The sequence below is a fragment of the Rana temporaria genome, chromosome 10 (assembly GCF_905171775.1).
Source record: "Rana temporaria chromosome 10, aRanTem1.1, whole genome shotgun sequence".
Taxonomy (NCBI): domain Eukaryota; kingdom Metazoa; phylum Chordata; class Amphibia; order Anura; family Ranidae; genus Rana; species Rana temporaria.
The window spans coordinates 21,842,843-21,865,272 of record NC_053498.1 but is presented as its reverse complement, the minus strand read 5'-3'; the positions used below and the strand labels follow the sequence as shown (position 1 = coordinate 21,865,272).

The 22,430-nt window shown below is 45.0% G+C and overlaps 1 protein-coding gene across 1 annotated transcript in view; it reads left to right on the top strand.

The window, feature by feature from the left end:
* LOC120916413 overlaps positions 1-22,430 on the top strand; it is a 60,090-nt gene that overhangs the window by 16,046 nt on the left and 21,614 nt on the right. Inside the window, exons 3-6 of the mRNA XM_040327373.1 lie at positions 5,022-5,162; positions 12,530-12,676; positions 17,430-17,660; positions 21,002-21,145. Of these exons, the coding sequence (XP_040183307.1) occupies positions 5,022-5,162; positions 12,530-12,676; positions 17,430-17,660; positions 21,002-21,145 (663 nt within the window). The remainder of the gene's footprint in view (positions 1-5,021; positions 5,163-12,529; positions 12,677-17,429; positions 17,661-21,001; positions 21,146-22,430) is intronic.

Genomic DNA, 22,430 nt, shown 5'->3' with positions numbered 1-22,430 from the left:
GCCTGTTGACGCTGTAATGATGGAAGCGCGCCTTGCATCCCATTTATATAGGCATCACCGTCCCATCATGCTCCGGTAGGTACCCACGTGGTGGGTGCACGTGGGTAGGCACCCACCACGTGGGTACCTGCCGGAGCATGATGGGACGGTGATGCCTATATAAATGGGATGCAAGGCGCGCTTCCATCATTGCAGCGACAACAGGCGACGAGGCAACATCGGAAGAGGGGAGAAGAACAGAAGACCCTGACGTCACAGAAGACCACGCCGGCTGCCTGCTCGTAATTGAGCTAACACACAAACATAGCAGGCAGCCAGCGCTGAAGAAGAAGGCACCGGACATCTGCAGAAGAACCGGGGTTCGCCGAGTCAAGAGCGGAAGAGGGGAGAAGATGGAAGAAGACCCCCGGAGAGCGGAGAAGCCCCCCGGAGAGCGGAAGAAGAAACCCCCCCCCCCGGAGAGTGGAAGAAGACCCCCGGAGAGTGGAAGAAGAAGCCCCTCCTGGTAATAGAGCTAATAAAGAAGACAGGGGGGGCATCCGGAGCAGAATAATAAATTATTTTAAAAACCCTTGTGTTGTGTGTTTACTAACTTTAACTTTTTGCCTCCAGGTGAATGGATAGGGGTACGATGTACCCCATATCCATTCACTTAGGGTGGGGGGCCGGTATCTGGGGGCCCCCTTATTAAAGGGGACTCCCAGATTCCGATAAGCCCCCGCCCGCAGACCCCGACAACCAACGGCAAGGGTTGTCGGGAAGAGGTCCTGTCCTCATCAACATGGGGACAGGGTGCTCTGGGGTGGGGGGGCCCGCAGTGCGCCCCCCTGCCCCAGAGCACCCAACCCCCCCATGTTGAGGGCATGCGGCCTGGCACGGCTCAGGAGGGGGGGGGGGGGCTCGCTCGTCCCCACTCCCTTCCTGACCGGCCGGGTAGCGTGCTTTGGATACGGGTCTGGTATGGATTGTAGGGGGACCCCCTACGTCGATTTTTCGGCGTAGGGGGGGTCTCCTTACAACCCATACCAGACCTAAGGGCCTGGTATGCTCCTGGGGGGGGAACCCATGCCGGTTTTGAATTTAAAAATTGCCGTGGAGTTCTCCCTCGGGAATGCATACCAAATGCCGTCGCTTGAATGGGCCTTTACAATGTGTGACTAACTTTCCACATTATAAAACCAGCCCTAGTTTTGCGCAGACAAATTCGGAACTTACGCAGAAATCACAGTGATGAAATGCTTTGAAAATCTGCTTAAGTCCTCATTTGCATACGCAAAGCTGCATTTCAATGAGAAATGCCCCCAGTGGCGGATGCGGTACTGCATCCTAAAATCTGACCGTGTAAGTGTCTTACACATGTCAGATTTTCTGCCTAACTTTGGAAAAAGCCTTTTGAGAATCGTTTCCAAAGTTAGGCACAGGGATACGCAGGCTGAACAGCAGTTAAGTCTGCGTATCTCTTTGGAGAATCAGGCCCATAGTGCTCATATTATAAAACGCTCGTTAACCGCGTTACTTGCAATCCGAGGTTCCACTATATATATATAACTGATCGATGCTATTTTTAACATTATTCAAATAAAATATATTCTTTTTATCAAAATTCTATGGGTGTGCCTACAAAGTCCAATTTTCTTTAAGCATTCTTCTCCGATTCAACCAGGACGTTGACACACAGCTGTATGTGTATCCTCAGTGTCACCCTGTTGGGATACGCTATATGCGGATCTTCTTCAATATATCAAAACATGTTAAGTAGTTATATGATGACAGCTGATATGCCAGCACTCGACGTGTTTCATTAAACACTTCTTCAGCAATAGCAGAATTTTATAGGCTATCCACCAACTATACAACATGAGTAAACATCAAAACTCTTTTTCTGGCAAAAAACAATGGAATGCAGTGGAGAAGCACAGTGGGAGGTGCTCTGTCTGGGAGCTGTAGAAAGAGCAGGAGACCACCAAACAAGGACAAAAACAGGGACCACACAGTCGGGGTCATCAGCCAAGATGTCCATATACCGTATTTATCGGCGTATACCGCGCACTATTTTGCCTTGAAAATCAGGGAAAAATCGTGGGTGCGCGGTATACGCCGATACCCGCTTTCCCGCGACGAGTTTGAATACTGCGCCGGCATATACCGAGCACAGAACACTCGTGTATCGTCAGGCAGTCTCGGCGCCTCTCGCGCTGACGTCCTGAGCGTACAGGACGTCAGCGCGAGAGTTGCCGAGCCTGCCCAACGATACACGAGTGTACTGCGCTCGGTATATGTCGGCGCAGTATTCAAACTTAGCGTGGGAAACGAGCGGGAAGGACGCGAGGACGCCGCAGAAGGACGCCGGACCCGACGAAGAGGACACCCCGAAGCTGCAGACGGACGCCGGACCCGATGAAGAGGACACCCGAAGCCGCAGAAGGACGCCGGACCCGACGAAGAGGACACCCGAAGCCACAGACGGACGCCGGACCCGACGAGGCCGCCGATGGACGCCGCGCAAGACACCAAAACTGTAAGTACAAAAAAAACATTTTTTCCACAGGATTCGGGGCAACTTTAGGGGTGCGCGGTATATGCGGGAGCGCGCTATACCGCGATACAAACGGTAATAGGCAGCTAGAAGATAAGACCAGGCCACAGACATCAGGGGTATTGGCAGCCATCACTGTCTATACCGCTGATGTCTGGGGCCTGGTCTAGGGAGTTCTATTTCTGTGGTTAAAGGGGTTGTAAAGGAATTTATTTTTTCCCTAAATAGCTTCCTTTACCTTAGTGCAGTCCTCCTTCACTTACCTCATCCTTCCATTTTGATTTTAAATGTCTTTATTTCTTCTGAGAAATCCTCACTTCCTGTTCTTCTGTCTGTAACTCCACACCGTAATGCGAGGCTTTCTCCCCGGTGTGGATAAAGCATCTTGAGGGGGGAGGGGCGAGCAGGCAAGTCAGGACACTCTCTAGTTTGCACATAGAGAAAGGAGCTGTGTGTTTGTGGGCGTCCTGACACTCCTGCTCGCCCCCTTAAGAGGCTTTCTCCACACCAGGAAGAAAGCCTAACATTACTGTGTGGAGTTACAGACAGAAGAACAGGAAGTGAGGATTTCTCAGAAGAAATAAGGACATTTAAAAGCAAAATGGAAGGATGAGGTAAGTGAAGGAGGACTGCACTAAGGTAAAGGAAGCTATTTAGGGAAAAAACATTTTAGTTTACAACCCCTTTAAGCTATATTAGTGCTGCACTTTTTAGAGTTTTTTTTAGGTTCATTATCCACCATCAGGCCTTTTCACGAGCTGTGGTATTGAGTGTTTTTTCACCTAAGTGTAAATTGATTATTTATATATTTTATTATTAAACTAATATGGACATGTGGACCAGTGGCGGCTGGGGCTGAAAATTTCGTAAACGAGGAAAAAAAAAAAAACAATTGCAGCCTCACTGTGCCCATCAAATGCAGCCACTGTGCCCATCAAATGCAGACACTGTGCCATCAATTGTCACCACTGTGCCATGCCATCAAACACAGCCACTGTTCCATGCCATCAAAGGCAGCCACTGTGCCATCAATTGTCACCACTGTGCCATGCCATAAACCGCAGTCACTGGGCCATGCCATCAAACACAGCCACTGTGCCATCAATTGTCACCACTGTGCCATGCCATCAAACGCAGCCACTGTGCCATCAATTGTCACCACTGTGCCATGCCATCAAACGCAGCCACTGTGCCATGCCATCAAACGAAGCCTGACCCTGTCAGTCTTATCCAAGGAACGCACCCTCCGAACGTCCCTTAGATAAGTTTCCGGAAGCCGCTGGCTCTGATAGGCACTTTCACACAGCCAACCAGCTGCCGTTATTCAGGTGGCCGGCGCTCACCATCCAGCCATCTGAATACTCGGCGGCAGCGGCAACAATAACATAGATTCATGCAATGCATGAATCTATGTTATTGTAATCAGTGGCGGTGCGAGAGCCAGAGGGGGCGGTGCGAGAGCCAGAGGGGGCGGTGCTCCGGCACCCTCTATAAACGCACTGCCACTGATGTAGACTTCAGCAGTGATCTCAACTACAGGAAGCTCATACACAGAGGCAAAATTTGACACTGAATTACTGCACTGATCTGGAAGAAATACACAAAGTACACCATGATTTATGGAAAATTACACATAGTTCTTGTATCTGAAACACATTTGCTTATCCTGAAGATAGACAGCGCAACAATTATTTGTATAAGACAAAATAATTATATATTTTTATTTATTGAGTTACTGTCTATGGCACAGGTGTCAAACACAAGGCCCGTGGGCCATTTCATGTGGCCCTCGCACCTCTCCTGCAGCTGCATCCAGCTTCTTCCCAGCAGCAGCATGAGGAAAGGGGGGTGGAATGCAATGTAAGGGAGAGTGGGGGACATCTAATCTTACAGATACAACTGGCCGTTTTGAAGACAGTCATAATGCTGATGCGGCCCATGATGAAATTGAGTTTGACACCCCTGGTCTATGGCATCTGTCTTAAAGGAACACTAAAGCTTTTTTTTTTTTTTTTAAATAACAAATATGTTATACTTACCTCCACTGTGTAGCTCGTTTTGCACAGCGTGGCCCCGAAACCTGGTCTTCTGGGGTCCCTCGGCGGCTGTCTCGGCTCCCCCTGCAATAACTTTCCACCTTCATGCGAGCATGGTGGAAAGTCCTTGTGGGCACGCTCCTGTGATACACCAGGCGGCCATAGCCGCTCACTGTATCACTCGGCCCGGACCATGATTGACAGCAGCGCTAGCCAATGGCTTCGCTGCTTTCAATCAACCAATGAATGACCCGAAAAGGCCGGCCCAGAAACCTGCGCGTTCGCGGCACGGACTTTCGAGGGGTCAGGTAAGTAAAGGGGGGCTCGGGAGGGCCGCTAATGCTCAGATGTTTTTTCACCTTAATGCATAGAATGCATTAAGGTGAAAAAACATCTACCTTTACAACCCCTTTAATCCAGCTTGTGTTATAATGCTTTATGTTTTATAGGAAACCAGGAAAATATTTGGATCGTGAAAGGATGCAAACACCAACAGGAATGCAAAACAAGTCCTGCAGTCATCAGAAATCCTGATGTTACAGTTGTATTCGGTGTGGAATGCGATACAAGCGAACAGTTTACTCTGCCAGGTACATCAATAAGATATTTTTTTATAAGTTCAGGTTGAGTAAACCCTTACTGAGGTTATAGCTACAATAATATATTGCCTGTCATGTTTATAAAGCTTTATTTTTGCATTCTTTGGGGATAAGCGTATAGAAATCAATTTGACATTAGAGAGGAGATCTATTTCTTAGCTTGAAAAATTTCCCTATGGTCAACCCTAATGCAGACATCAAGTCAATCATATAAATGGTCTAGGCTAGCCTTTCTCAATGTTCTTACCCCAGAGGAACCCTTTGAATAACTATCAGTTCTCATGGAACCCTAGCTGAAATTATGTTGTTGGGGGTGAGTAAGAGAAATATCAAGGCACGGTCAAATGGGAGGTCAATCAGCCACAGCTCAAAGAACCCCTAGACACCTCTTGAGGAACCCTGGTTGAGAATGGCTGGTCAAGTCAATACATTCAAAATAGATCTGTTGTAGAAAGACTAAGATAAGATTTACTTAGGGTTTTACATTAAATAAAATCAACAGCAAATGGATCAGATAAGAGAAATAAGGTTATCGTTATACTCACTGGGCCGGATTCAAAGAGATTTGCGCATTATTTACGGAGGCGCAGGGCAACGTTTTTGCCCTGCGCCCCCGCAAATTTGCTCCGCTGCCCTTGATTCACGGAGCAGAAGCTCCGTGAATTGCGCGGGCGCGCCGGCAAAATGTCCGGCGCTAGAGCACGCAATTTAAATGATCCCGTAGGGGGCGGGAATCATTTAAATTAGGCGCGTTCCCGCGCCGATCGTAGAGCGTATGCTCCGTCGGGAAACTTTCCCGACGTGCATTGCGGCAAATGACGTCGCAAGGACGTCATTTGCTTCAAAGTGAACGTGAATGGTGTCCAGCGCCATTCACGATTCACTTACGCAAACGACGTAAAATTCAAATTTCGCGACGCGAGAACGACAGGTATACGTAACATGGGCTGCCCCTGCTAATAGCAGGGGCAGCCTTGCGCGAAAACCGCCGTACGTAAACAACGTAAATTGCGTACGCAGGGCTCGCGCAACGTTGTGAATCGGTGTTAGTATGCAATTTGCATACTATACACTGAGCACAACGTGAATGCCACCTAGCGTCCACCGCAAGAATGCAGCCTAAGATATGCGGGCATAAGAGCCTTATGCCGCGCAGATCTTAGGCTGCAGTCGGCGTAACGAGGTTCCTGAATCAGGAGCACTCGTTACGCCGGGGCAAGTAAGCAATTGCGCTGTGTAACCTATGGTTACACAGGCGCAATTGCTTCTTGAATCCGGCCCACTATGAATAAACAAATTACTTGTCAGTAAAATCCCTCGAGGAGCAATACAATAGCAAGTATTAACTGACCAAGGTCTATGGTTGCAGGTCAGAAAAGGGTTGGAGAATGACCACTGTATTCAGACTACCGTATTTTCCAGGGTATAAGACGACTTTCTGGATGCAAAAAAATGCATCCAAAGTCGGGGGTCGTCTTATACGCCGGGTACGGTCTCCGTGCTGCGAGAGCGTCAATGATTTAAAAGACGCTCCTTCTCCTCAGAGTGTTCTGTGATAGGTGGAACACAAATCTTCCCAGCAGCGCCTCTGTTCTGTGTTCCTCCTATCACAGATGCCTTCTCATCCTCGGACGAGATGAGAAGACGTCCGTGATAGGCGGAACACAGAACAGAGGCGCTGCTGGGAAATTTTGTGTTCCGCCTATCACAGGACAGTCTGAGGAGAAGGCGCGTCTTTTAAATCATTGACGCTCTCGCAGCACGGAGACTGTCACTGCACCGCACCGCCTATTCAGAAAAAAAGTGAGTGATGGCACTGTTTGCAGTGATTGCACTGGGGGGCAAGTTCAGGCGCAGTGGGGGCAAGCTCAGGCACAGAGAGGGGCAAGTGATGGCACAGAGAGGGGGCAAGTGATGGCACAGAGAGGGGGCAAGTGATGGCACAGAGAGGGGGCAAGTGATGGCACAGAGAGGGGGCAAGTGATGGCACAGTGAGGGGCAAGTGATGGCACAGTGAGGGGCAAGTGATGGCACAGTGAGGCGCAAGTGATGGCACAGTGAGGGGCAAGTGGGGGCAAGTGATGGCACAGTGGGGGCAAGTGATGGCACAGTGGGGGCATGTAATGTAATGACACAGTGAGGAATCTAATGTAATGTAATGGCACAGTGAGATTTGAAAAAGCCTGTTTCTGTCAGCGGTTCTGGCTCCCCCTCAGATTCCAGAAAGACTAGTAAGAAGGGGGTAGCCTTATACAGTGAGTATATCCCAAAACCAACATTTTTCCTGGAAAATTAGGGGGTCGTCTTATACGCCCAGTCGTCTTATACGCCGGAAAATACGGTACTCCCTTTATCCACAGCCCCTTTAACACAAACACTTTACACAGTTTAGCGAGTTGTATCTGATGTCTATGACCATGGTTTCTAAATAAAGAGCGTTCCTGGTCTCTACAGGCCTAGATAGGCTCCAAATATTCCTGGGGTCTTTAGCTAGATCTTTTAAATGGGCCCAATGTAACTTGGCAAGTTTGATGAACATGTCCAAGTCATTGCTTTCAGATCCAGGCCGTAGTCCCAAGAGACTGACTCCTCCCAAACACAGGCTCTTTATCACCTCTCCCAGCATTCTGTTCTCTTCCTCCAGCCAGCTAGAACTTGTAGTCCACAACAGTCCAGGTCATAGTAGATTTGAGCTCTTTGGACCACATGTCCCAAGATTCTCCATTCTTCTGTAAGTTTTTACTTACTCTGCACTAAGGATGTGACAAGGCAGATCCCAGGCTGAGCACTAGAGGGAACAGCCTTACTGTGGCAGATGTTGTAGAGTGTCCTCTGATAACACAGGCAATTTAGCCAGCTACGGGCTACGCAAATATGAGTCATTTACCAGGAGCCTGTATCGAGAGAATGGGGGCTTCCCTTTTAACTTCCTACCAAAAATGCTGATTGCCTGACTGTCTTAAAACTTACAGATCACTGAAACAAGTGCGCAAAAAGCACAGTAATCCCGTGTACACACGATCAGACATTCCGATAACAAAACCGTGGATTTTTTTCCAACGGATGTTTGCTCAAACTTGTCTTGAATACACACGGTCACACAAATGTTGCTCGGAAATTCCGAACGTCAAGAACGCGTTGACGTAGAACACTACGACGAGCTGAGAAAAATTAAGTTTAATGATTCCGAGCATGTGTCGAATTGATTCCGAGCATGCGTAGAATTTTTGTGCGTCGGAATTGGCTACACGCGATCGGAATTTCCGACAACAAGCTTTGTTGTCAGAAAATTTGAGAACCAGCTCTCAAACATTTGTTGTCGGAAATTCCGACAGCAAATGTCCGATGTAGCCTACACACGGTCGGATTTTCCGACAACAAGCTCCCATCGAAAATTTGTAGTCGGAAATTCCGACCGTGTGTATGCGGCATTAGAGGGAACTCAAAGGTTTCCATACATGGTCTGAGTGACCCAGGATGTATTGAAGCCTAATGCCTCGTACATAAGTCCGGTTTTCCTGCCAGGAAAACTGCCATAATAGTTTTTGGCAGGGAAAACTGGCCGTTTGTATGCTCCATAGCACTTTTCCAGACAGAAAAACTGTGGAGGGGGACTTGTTCTCTTTTTTCCTGCCGGGATTCCCCACGTTTTTTCTCTCGCAGTTTTCCTATGGGGAAACACTGCTGTGGAGCATACACGCGACCAAAGCTCTCATGGCAGTTTTTCTTTTGGGAAACCCGGCCGTGTGTACACGGGGAAAGCTACAGAGCAGGTTTTGGTTTTCCCCTCGGTTTCCCGGCTGTCTTTTTACCGTTGAGAAACCCCATCGTGTGTACGAGGCATTAGGCTGGATTCACACTAGCCCATGCTCTGCAAAACGATCCGCAGTGGACAGATTTTCAAGGTGTGGTTAAGGAAACACTCTCAGGAGTTCAGAAGGCAATCCTACAACCTCCAGAATACCTGATTTTTGTTTTATCTTTTTTGAACAGCAATTTATTATGGCATTTGGCTTGAAGTTGCACAGCATGGGCCCATTGACTTGAATGAGCAGGTTTGACACCTATTAACTTGGCATGTGCACAACCCCTTCCAGCTGTAATTTACACTTGGGTGGCAAAGCCATGGCTCAGCTGCCTGGTTTTACAGCCACTACGACCACCCATGGGAGAGACACCTTTTTATTCAACAGGACAGTCAGGCAACTAGCATTTTTTTCAGTACAGATTTTGTTTCAATACCATGAAGAGTTAAAACCCCATTTCGATATAGTTGATATAGTTTTAAAGTTACATTCTTGTCTCTCCTCAAAATCCCCTAGTTCATGGTGATAGAAGATATAATATAGTCGCATCTTTGGTAGCTCATGTCTCCTAAGTATCCTCCATTCCAGCCCTGTTTAGCATTCGACAATACTGGGATTGCCTGATGTCTGTGTCCCCCACCATGCTCTTTGGTTCCATCCTATGGCCCCTACACCACAACAGGAAACAGAAATAACATAGGGGTTTGTGGGAGGAACATGGCATGGGGTGGGGACAAAGACATCTGACACTCCCGGACGTGTCAAAAGCCGAATAGTGTAATGGAGTCTGCAGAGCAAAGTGACAAGCATATTACATCTTCCAATCTACTGAAATACAGTGGGCAATTTGTTTTGTTCCGAAATTCGGGCAATTTTTCGTTATTCGGGACCTCAGATGTTTCCAAATTTCTGAATTACAATAGTAACAAATTTAAACAAATTTGAAAGGCCCAAAAAAATGCAGATGCATTTTTGAACGAAATTCAGGTAGTTTGTTAATCTAATTTGAATTGTTTTCTAATCAAATTTGAATTCCAATTTCAGAAGAGAATAAAATAGAATAGAAAATAAAGTAATAGAATAGAAAATAATTGAATAGAATATAAATTGATAGAATAGAAAATAATAGGATATAATAAGGTAAAACAGAACAGAATATAAAATAAAAGAACATAAAACAAAGGGATAGAATAATGAAAAAGGAATAGAATAGAAAAGGATAGTGAACAACAGAACAAAATAGAATAGAAAATAAATGAACAGAATTAAATAGAATTTAAAATAAAGGAATAGAATAGAATTAAAAATAGAATAGAATAAATTATAAAATATATAACAAACTTCTGAAATTAGAATTTCAAAAAGAATACATTTGAATTCAAATAAAAAAAGGAATAGAATAGAAAAAAGAATAGAAAAGAATAGAGTACCACACAAAAAATAGAAAATAAAATAAAAGAACAGAATAAAATAGAATAGAAATGAGAGGAATAGAATAGATAAAAAAAAAACAACAATAATATAATAGACTAAAATAGAAAGAATATAACCTTCGAAATTCGAATTTTGAATAAAATAGAAATAATAGATTAGAATAGAATAGAAAAAAGAATAGAACAGAATATAAAAAACAATAGAATAGAATTGAGTAGAATAAAATAGAAAAAAATATAACCATCTTCCAGAATTCGAATTTCAAATAGAATAACATTTAAAAGAATTATCAGGAACTTGGTAGGAGGCCGAGATGCTGGGAGGACTCCTGTTACGGCCGAGTGCAGCACACCCCTGAAGGTGACACAGGAGGTGTGGTGCCCACAGAAGCACGGGTTGTCTGATTGCTGGAGCTGGTTGCCAGGAACTTTCTGGGACAGGCAAGGTATACTGGACGGCAGGCGTGCTTGGAAAGTCCAGGAGGTGCGGAGCAGTGGAGCAGACTAGGTAGCTGAGTCGGGAGCCAGGCCAGGGGTCATTCACAGTAAGACAGCCCAAGATCAGTGTAACCAAGGGTCAGCCGAGTCTTTGCACAGGAGAGGTTAAGGCAGAGTCCGTAAGCCAGGCCGGGATCAGATGCAGGGAGCAAGGAGAAACAAGTCAGGATACAAGCCAAGGGGTCAAATCGGGAGATTAAGAAGAGCAGGTCAAGGCAAGCCGGGTTGGTACACAGGAAATCAGATCAGCAGGATATACAAGGCACAGGAACACAGAGGGAAGCTGACGATAAACCAGCAATGCACCATTGTCAGCAGTGGGTTTAAATAGGCAGTGGCGCCACTATCACTCTCTGCGTGTGCCGCCGCGCATGCGCGTTTGCCTGCTCGCGGCATTGTGCGTCTTTGTGCGTTGATTCGCACCAGCGTACCTTTGCCTACACCAATTCTCGATCCCTGCACTATTGCGCATGGGGGTGCGCCTATTTCCCTGATAAGAATAGATTTGAAAATTAAGTAATAGAAAAGAATAGGATAGAAAAAAACAATATAACAATTCAAATTTTGAATAGAATAAGTTTGAATTTGAATAAGAAAAGAATAGGATAGAAAATAAAATAATAGAAAAGAATGGAAAAAACAATAGGACAGAATGGAATAGGAAGAATATAATCATCTTCCAAAATTCTAATTTCAAATAGAATCAATTTGATTTCGAGTGGCTTTTGAATTGAATTTAAATTGATCTGAATTTTCCAAATTCGTTCGAACTGAGGTTAAATGAACAAAGTGAATTCCAAAAGCGAATTAAATGAATTAAACAAATTTAACTAAACTCATTTACTGTATATACTCGAGTATAAGCCGACCCGAATATAAGCCGAGGCACCTAATTTTACCACAAAAAATTGGGAAAACGTATTGACTCGAGTATAAGCCGAGGGTGTCCATCTGCATGCCTCACTGTGTCCATGTGCATGCCTCACTGTGCCCATGCCTCACTGCGCCCATGCCTCACTGTGCCCATGCCTCACTGTGCCTATGACTAGACTGACGTTTGACATGGAAGGGGTGCCCGGCTTTGAAAAATCGGTGCTCCCCAGCTGTAGGTTCCCCAGAACACACTTGTAGAAGAAGAGTGGCGCTACATGTGTGCCAAGTACCGAGTCCAGGGGGACCTACGACTGGCCGGTACCGGGTCCCCAAAATCTCTGTAGAAATTACTGTTTAACATGGGAGTCTATGGAAGGGGTGCCCGGGTTTGAAAAATCAGTGCTCCCAGATCATAGGTTTCCCGGACAACAAACTTGTAGAGGAAAAGTGGGGCTACATGTCTGCCAAGTTCAGGTCCAGGGGACTTACGGCCGGCAAGTACCAGGTCCCCAAATTCAGTGAGATCGGGCACAAAAAGGTGACTCGAGTATAAGCCGAGGGGGGCATTTTCAGAACACAAAAAAGTGCTGAAAAACTTGGCCTATACTCGAGTATATACGGTATATAAATAATGAATCGAAACAAAACTAAACACATTTTTTCGTTCAGCACATGTCTATTAAATTGTTACATTTTTGTACAAAAAGTTTTTTAATTGTGAATGTTTCTGTTTGTTTTTCTTTTATAGAAAAAGTGTTTACACCCTCTAAGACTGAAAATAAGTACACCTGCTCCTCGTGTTTTTCTGAGTCCCTTGAGCCGTGTCAGAAAACGAATCAAATCAACTGTTATGGAGATAAGACTCGGTGTGGTCGTATCGTAATTGATTTTGGGGGTAAAGATCCCAATAACTAAATTTTATTGTCACGATCTGGAGTCAGGCTCAGAGGCCAATAGCTATAGCAGTGGCAGGACAGGTATTCAGGCAGTCACTTCTGGCAGATAATACAGGCTCCCCTGAGGTGCGGAGTCTAAGTACTAGCTGGTTTTCCCCAGAGCTCCTGATGGTGGAGATGGATTTAGCTGCAAGCTAGTACCAGGTGGCAGTCCTCAAGTTTGCCCCACCAGGGTGTGAGCAAGCCGGGGTACATTAACGGATGAGCAGACAAGGATGAAACAGCAGCGTGGTCAGTAAACAAGCCAAGGGATCAATCACGAGTGGTTGCAGATTAGGATCAGGCAGAAGAGTAGTCCAGGAACAGGCTGAGGGTCAATCACGGGTGGTTGCAGGTACAAATGGCAGCAGACAAATCGCAAGGCACTGGCTGGGAAGGCACAATAACCTGGCAATGGGGAAATGCTGAAACAAGGCTTTTATAGGAAGTTCATGGGAAGAGCTAGGGGTTCAAGGTTCAACAACAATCAAGACACAAGGCAGAGTATTCCAATGGATCAGGTAGGTTTGTCCAGCAGATCAGACAGGGAGCTGTTCAGCATCCCAGATAGCTCAATGGGAAGACTCAATGCCAGACACAGAAGCGGTCCCAGGTTCAAGCCCAGGTCCTGACCTTTACACAGTATGATTTGCAGGCAAGAAAAAATTGTGAACAAGGAAGGTCAAGGTGGGACTTTAAATGAGGCATGCATTCCAGGAGGTTACACGATGACAATTGAATATGGCAAGTACCAGTAGAACTAAGCATATTACATGAAAGCATTGCATAACAACAATTAACAGTTAGTTATTTAATCACATAAACCATGCATCAACAACCATGCATCCATGAGGCCACTATTTGGGGTCCTTAGCTCTCCACTGGATATCAATCAGTGTGGCAGGGCCAGTCCACCTCAGCTCCCGACGCTGTTATCTTCCTTGCCATCCTTCGGCCCTCCTAACCTATGCCCACAGTCATAGACATACCTGTAATGCCGCGTACACGCGATTGGTCAATCCGTTGAGAACGCTCTGATGGACCGTTTTCATCTGACCAAACAGATCGTGTGTGGACCCCATCGGTTAAAAAATGTGAAACTTGTTTTAAAATGAACCGATGGATACCTAACCGATAGAAAAAAAAAACGATCGTTAGTAGGCACGTGCATCGGTTAAAAATCCACGCATGCTCAGAATCAAGTCGACGCATGCTTGGAAGCATTGAACTTCGTTTTTTTCAGCACGTTGTCGTGTTTTACGTCACCGCGTTCTGACACAATCGTTTTTTTTAACTGATGGTGTGTAGTCATGACTGACCATCAGTCAGCTTCATCGGTTAACTGATGGAAAAATCCATCAGACCGTTCTACTCTATTTCTTTCTCCTCTCTCTAAAACTGGATTTACTATATACACAGGGCCGATCTGCCCTATAGGCTCACTATGTAAGCCGCTTAGGGCCCCGCAAAGCTGCAGAGGGCCCCCCAAATTACTAGAGGCCCCACCTGGTGAGAAGAAATTTTCGGCCCCTCACCCCGCTTCTCAACTCGCTGGCTGCAAGGGAGAAGAGGTAAGAAGTCAGCACTCCCCGCTTCTCACTTTAATGTAAGATGTCATTTCTGACAGCAGAAGACCCCCTCCCGCCTCTTCTCAACTTTAATCTGTAATGTGACATGTCACTGTCGGCAGCGCGAAACCCCCCCTCGCTTCTTAACTTTAATGTGACATGTCATTTTGCTTAGGGCCCCAGGGAGGTCAGGATCGGTACTGTATATACATATACATATATTTTTGTCTACAATTATATTGTTTTAATATTTATAGACTTCTACCTCATACCTTGCTCCTGAGGAGTGGCAGTAGCCAACGAAACGCGTTGAGCCAATAGATGCCCCCCTTCATACCCATCGCTACTGCACTACCAATCGTCCTATATACCGATTGAACCCATTTATCATTCAATTATGGCTACAATTATTACGGAGACATATTTTAATTAATCTGGTTTTGTATAATGTTTATACTATGAACCAATTATATACTATTAGGAGCCAACAGATGCCCCCTTGGTCAATATATGACATTTTTATCAACAACCATTTTTTTCTATACCAATTGGATTGTACCAACATCAAGATTATATTTATTTACCAGGGAGACACACTCCAATGAATTGGCCTTTTTTTATTGTTTCTTGTATGAACTAACCATTTTATTTTATTCTGATATCAATAATCGTTTTAATCTATGTAATATCTCATTTCTTGATTATTGTACCAGATATGCTATGTTATTATTGTATTTGCTATATTTTATATGATTAAATAACTGACTGTCAATTGTTGTTATGCAATGCTTTCATGTTATATGCTTAGTTCTACTGGATCAGGTACTTGCCATATTCAATTGTCATCGTGTAACCTCCTGGGATGCATGCCTCATTTAACCACTTGCTTACTGGGCACATATACCCCCCTCCTGCCCAGGTGAAATTTCAGCTTCCGGCACTGCGTCGCTTTAACTGACAATTGCGCGGTCGTGCGACGTGGCTCCCAAACAAAATGGACGTCCTTTTTTCCTCACAAGTAGAGATTTCTTTCGGTGGTATTTGATCGCCTGTGCGGTTTTTATTTTTTGCGCTATAAACAAAAAAGAGCGACAATTTTGAAAAAAAATACAATATTTTTTACTTGTTGCTATAATAAATAGCCCAATTTAAAAAAAAAAAAAAAAATCTCAGTTTAGGCCGATATGTATTCTACATATTTTTGGTAAAAAAAAATTAAAAATCGCAATAAGCGACTGGTTTGCGCAAAAGTTATAACGCTTACAAAATAGGGGACAGAATTGTTTTTTTTTTTTTTTTTTTTTTTACTAGTAATGGCGGCGATCTGCGATTTTTATTGGGATGGCGAAATTATGGCGGACACATCGGACACATTTTTGGCGCCATTCACATTTTTACTGCGATCAGCGCTATAAATATGCACTAATTACTGTATAAATGTGACTGGCATTGAAGGGGTTAACACTAGGGGGTGAGGAAGGGGTTAAATATGTTCCCTATATAGTGTTCTAACTGTAGGTGGGGGGGGGGGGTGACTGGGGGGGAGGTGACCGATCTGTGTCCCTATGTACAAGAGACACAGATCGGTCTCCTCTCCAGAGACAGGACGCTGTCTCTGTGTGTCTGTGTGAGCCGGCAATGAGAGATGATCTCAAATGTTTACATATGTTTACATATTAGAAGTTACAGTGCAGATCCACTGCCATTGGAGATTCCTATAGGCTTATTTGCAAAGCCAGTGGAGGTGAGAGGCTGGGGGAAACAGGGCACACGGAGCACTCTGCACTTGGGAACTGTTGTGGATTCAAGGGGGCAGATCCACAAAGAAATTACGCCAGGGTATATCTCTTGATACGCCGCGTAATTTTTAAATTTTGCGCGTCGTATCTTTGTTTTGGTATCCACAAAACAAGATACGACAAGCGGGCAGATCCACAAAGAAATTACGCCGGCGTATCTCTTGATACGCCGCGTAATTTCAAATTGTGCGCGTCGTATCTTTGTTTTGGTATCCACAAAACAAGATACAACGGCATCTCGGCTAGATCTGACAGGCGTACGTCTTAGTACGCCGTCAGATCTAAGCTGCAACTTTTCGGCGGCCGCTAGGTGGCGTTCCCGTCGATTTCCGCGTCGAGTATGCAAATTAGCTATTTACGGCGATCCACGAACGTACGTCTGGCCGGCGTATTTTTTTTACGTCGTTTGCGTTCGGCTTTTTCCGGCGTATAGTTAAAGCTGCTGTTCTGAGGCGTACTCAATGTTAAGTATGGCCGTCGTTCCCGCGTACAATTTTGAATTTTTTTTACGTCGTTTGCGTAAGTCGTTCGCGAATAGGAATTTGCGTAGAATGACGTCACCGTCGTAAGCATTGGCTGGTTCCGGTTTAATTTCGAGCATGCGCACTGGAATACCCCCACGGACGGCGCATGCGCAGTTAAAAAAAAACGTTGTTTACATCGGGTCACGACGATATATATATATATATAAAATAAAAAAATATATAAAAATGTATTTATTTTTTTATAAAAAAAAGGGGTGTTTTCATCCCGGGCCCTGGGGATCTCTGGGCCCCTGGGGACCACCGTACCCCTAAGAAAAAAAAATTGTCCCTTTAATAAAAAATAAAAAAATATATATATTAGAAAAAATATATATTTTTTTATAAAAAATAAATTAAAAAAAGGGGGGTTGCCATCCGGGGCCCTGTGGGCCTTCGGACCCCTGGGAACCCCCGGACCTCTAAAAAAAAAAAATGGCCCTTTAATAAAAATTAAAATAAAAATATATTAAAAAATATATATATATATTTTATAAAAAATAAATAAAAAAAAAGGGGGTTGCCATCCGGGCCCCTGCTGGCACGGGGGCCCCCTACAACAGGGCCAGTTGTACTGGCTTATCAGCGGCCCTGATCATAGTGCCTATGCAGTTCTTGGCTGCGTTCACAGATTGCAGACACAGATCAGTCCTCTGCTGCAGTCTCTCACCTTGTGACTTGCTACAGTGACAATATACAGTCTGATCACTGGGGGAGAGGAGACTGAGGATATGCCTACTCCTGCCTGCAACAGACTGATGACATCAACCTAGGCAATGTTACTGACTGTAGGTCATTTTCTTAAGTATTTTGTTTTGTGTGCAGGTTCTAAAAAAAAACACTTGTCCATGCGCGGTTGTGCGAATCCAGAGTTTTGTTCGAACAAGGCTGTCGCTCAAAACTTCACATCCTTAATAAAAGAAAAGGATTGCTATGTACAATGCAACCATTGTGAAAACTCAACTGGACTTACCTGCCTTGAAAAGTCTGAAACGATAAAGGATTGCCCTGACTCTGATCACCAATGTGCCACCTCATACTTCGCGGAAAAGAGAGGTAATATTTCAATGAATTAAAAGTCCTGTATAAGAAAACAAAAGTCATGGCACACATGTAAGGGGGCTCACAATTGGCCAATTGTTGGTGTCAGACTGTGCAAGTCCCCGCCTGCTTCTTCTTGGATAGGACAGCTACCCACCTGCCTTTGATAGAACCCTCCACCATATTGTGCCATACTCCTGCCCATAGACCCACTCAGGACATTTCTGCCCATAGGCCTTAATATTTAACCACATCAATACTGGGCACTTTCGTCCCCTTCCTTCCCAGACCAATTTTCAGCTTTCAGCGCTCTCGCATTTTCAATGACAATTGCGCGGTCATGCTAAACTGTACCCGAATGAGATTTTCATCATTTTGTTTACACAAATATAGCTTTCTTTCGGTAGTATTTATTCACGACTCCATTTTTTATTTTTTGTCCAGCCAACCAAAACTTGCTAAGAAACTTGTCCGCTGGAACGATGTCCGATGGTCAGTAAGACCGATCGCACATGTCCGCTGGCCCGAGAACCCGCACATGACGTCGAAGTGATTCGACGCATGCGTGGAAGCATTTAACTTCTGGGTTCGCGCACGTTGACGCGTCATCGTCGCCTTCACGTCGTCGTCACGTCACCGCTTATTCTGTCCGCGCGGATTTTGGTTTGATGGTGTGTACAACCATCAGACCAAAATCTCCGAGCGGACATGTCCGATGAAAACGGTCCGCGGACCGTTTTCATCGGACAGATCCGGTCGTGTGTACGAGGCCTGATGGGGAGCCGAATGTGACAATACACCGGCCCTACTTAATAAACTATATCCGCAAACCTCTAACCCATGCTGGCGCTGTCAGGCCTTGTACACACGACCGAACATGTCTGCTGAAACTGGTCCGCGGACCAGTTTCAGCAGACATGTTCGGTCGTGTGTACGGCTGACCGGACAGGTTTCCAGTGGACATTTGTCCAGCCGACCGTTTTGCAGCGGACAAATGTTTCTTAGCATGCTAAGAAACATGTCCGCTGGAATCCTGTCCGTCGGACATGTTCGGTCGTCTGTACAGACTCACCGTACATGTCCGAGCGGCCACCATCACTCGCATGCGTCGAATCACTTCGACGCATGCGTGGAAGCATTGAACTTCCAGGGCCGCGCACGTCGCCGCGTCATCGTCGCGTTGATGGCGCGGCCCCGTCCCTGCTTATCGTGTACGCGGGGATTCTTGTCTGATGGTGTGTACAACCATCAGACAGAAATCTTCGGGCGGACATGTCCGCTCAAAACGGTCCTTGGTAGCCTACATGCTGAATGCAGCTCGGGCATGCATTCCAGACCTATGGAAGTCTACTATCATACCATCTTTGAAACATTGGTTTTCTAAAATAGATGAAATCAGGATAATGGAAAATATGACGGAATAGACAAAACACACATCAGAGAGTTCGGGCTGTGCACCCCAAAATGTATCTGGTATCAATGGGAAGTTCCCCTAAGGGATTTTAATGCAGCAATTTATATGAATACCAAGTAAAAGGATTGTGTAAAAATCGTTTATTTAAATGTATTAGGATACATGTTATTACTAAAATATAAATTCTGGTGGTACAGATACAGTACATATTCCATAATACAGCAAGGCAGCCATGTGATTTATACAGCATTACATTATATATTCGAACTGTATGTAGACCCCGACGTGTTTCGACCTTGAGGTCTCTTCAGGGGGATGAATGGCTCCTAAATAAATATTGTGATAGTACAGTTCCCTGTCCTGGTAAGGGTCGCCCAGAATTCTCAAATCGGCAGTAATCTCCAATCCTGGGACCGGGTTTTGGAAACAGCCAGGAGTCTGGCTGGTTGATTGAACAGGTGGTTCCTGGGCTTATAGTAGAGTCAGGACCAGTGTTCTGGACTCCACTCTCCCGAGGAGTCCAGGCAAGCAAGGGAGAAGCATGCATGTCTGCATGGTATAGACCGGGGATATGCAATTAGTGGACCTCCAGCTGTTGCAGAACTACAATTCCCATGAGGCATAGCAAGACTCTGACAGCCACAAGCATGACACCCAGAGGCAGAGGCATGATGGGACTTGTAGTTTTGCAACAGCTGGAGGTCCGCTAATTGCATATCCCTGGTATAGACAGAGGACCCAAAGCTGTGGGCTGAGCAGCACAGAAGCTGAGAGCACAGAGAAAGGTACAGTGATTTGTACAGGTACTTTGGTACGTGGCCAAGAGGGCTGAAGTGTAAGCCTAAGGGGCTGTATTTCTGAAGAGAGCCAGGTAGCTCGGCATTTTCGGTTGACTATTTCTTTATTGCTGTAGCAACTTGAAACCCTCTGCGTGGGAAATTCTGAATGGACGTGTTTCTTTCTTTTAATAAAAGTGGGTCAACAAACCCTTAAAAATCACAACTGGCTTCAAGGTCGAAACAAGTCTACATACAGTTCGATTATATAATGTAATGCTGTATAAATCACATGGCTGCCTTGCTGTATTATGGAATATGTACTGTATCTCTACCACCAGAATTTATATTTTAGTGATAACATGTATCCTAATACATTTCAATAAATGATTTTTACACAATCCTTTTACTTGGTATTCATATAAATTGCTGCATTAAAACCGCTTAGGGGAACTTTCCATTAGTAATGGAAAATATGACAGCCTTATTCTATGGTAGAGAGGAGAAATGTACGGAAACCTGGTGGCCATGGACGACCTATATTGTTCACTTCAATATGATTGCTTTTTTACTTAACTTCCAATCATTTTGAGTGTGCGGGGCATGGTTGGGGGGGATGCCCTTGGGGAGGGGGAATGTCCATGTAAATTTCTAAGTAAGATAGTTCTTTATTTTATTTATTTTTCTCTCTTTTGTGACCCATAGGGAAACAAGAGAAGGGAAGGTAAATAAAGGAAGATTTCAAGCAGCGACATAAAAGGAATGTACTTTAGGTTAACAAAAGTAGTAATTTTCTTAACTAGGTATATATTTTTTGTGAGCTTATACTTATAATTCTACGAAGTTTAATTTTGATACGCTGCAGGTCCTAATTGTTGTTTGTATTTACGTCTTCATGTTTGGTTGGAAGGTTAGATTTGCTTTTTACTGTAACATAGGTTTATTCCCTCTCTTGATATTGATATTGTTTATACGTTCTGTTATAACTGCAGAAAAATCTTTGAATAAAGAATTATATATAAAAAAACACAATATTTGGTAGAGCAACAAGTACAGTTGAAATACAAAATCATAAAAGACTTAAAATAATGATGTATTTTTCTTTAATGAGTACTTGTCTTAATGCACCTGTCTTAATTAATGTTCTAATTCATTATATTATCTAGGAGGGAAGACTGTGTCTTCTTGGAGCGTCAAAGGATGCAAAAAAACAAATGAATGCACCAAAAGTCCAGCAACCGTCAGCAATCCCGATGTTACCGTTACATTTGGTGTGGCATGCTGTGCAAACAACTCCTGTGCTATTCCAGGTACATTACCCTATGTTATGTTATAAGATACTCAACTTTTCACATCAAAGCCAAGCCAAAATATTGGCAAGGAAAATTCCCCAATTGCCCATTGTGTTCATATTGACTTATTTAAAATTTTTCAAAGATAAGTGCATAGAACTTCATTTGGCAGCCGAGAAGAGATCTATTCTTTAGCTTGCAAAATTTCCCTTTGGTAAACATCAAGGCAATGGTATACAGTAAATTGTCTAGACCAGCCTTTCTCAACCTTTTTACCCCAGAGAAACCCTTGAAATAATTTTCAGGTCTTAAAGGATCCCCACTGAATCTAAGTCATTGGGGTCAGTGGGAAGAATGTCCTTTACATTGGTGGTCAATGGAAAGATTACCCTTTACATTGGGGGGTCAATATGAAAAATGCCCTTTACGCTGGTGGTCCGAGGGATGAATGCCTTTTATGTTGGTGGTCAGTGGGAAGAATGCCCTTTACAAACAAGAAGCAGATCCGAGATACGAGCAGAGGGTCAGGTACTGGAGACAAGCAGCAGATCCGGGATACGAGCAGAGGGTCAGGTACTGGAGACAAGCAGCAGATCCTAGATACGAGCAGAGGGTCAGGTACTGGAGACAAGCAGCAGATCCGAGATACGAGCAGAGGGTCAGGTACTGGAGAGAAGCAGCAGATCCGGGATACAAGCAGAGGGTCAGGTACTGGAGAGAAGCAGCAGATCTGGGATACAAGCAGAGGGTCAGGTACTGGAGACAAGCAGCAGATCCGGGATACAAGCAGAGGGTCAGGTACTGGAGACAAGCAGCAGATCCGGGATACAAGCAGAGGGTCAGGTACTGGAGACAAGCAGCAGACCTGAGATACGAGCAGAGGGTCAGGTACTGGAGACAAGCAGCAGATCCGGGATACGAGCAGAGGGTCAGGTACTGGAGACAAGCAGCAGATCCGGGATACAAGCAGAGGGTCAGGTACTGGAGACAAGCAGCAGATCCGGGATACGAGCAGAGGGTCAGGTACTGGAGACAAGCAGCAGATCCGGGATACAAGCAGAGGGTCAGGTACTGGAGACAAGCAGCAGATCCGGGATACAAGCAGAGGGTCAGGTACTGGAGACAAGCAGCAGACCTGAGATACGAGCAGAGGATCAGGTACTGGAGACAAGCAGCAGATCCGGGATACGAGCAGAGGGTCAAGGGCTGGAGACAAAAAGCAGATTCGGGATACGAGCAGAGGGTCAGGTACTGGAGACAAGCAGCAGATCCGGGATACAAGCAGAGGGTCAAGGGCTGGAGA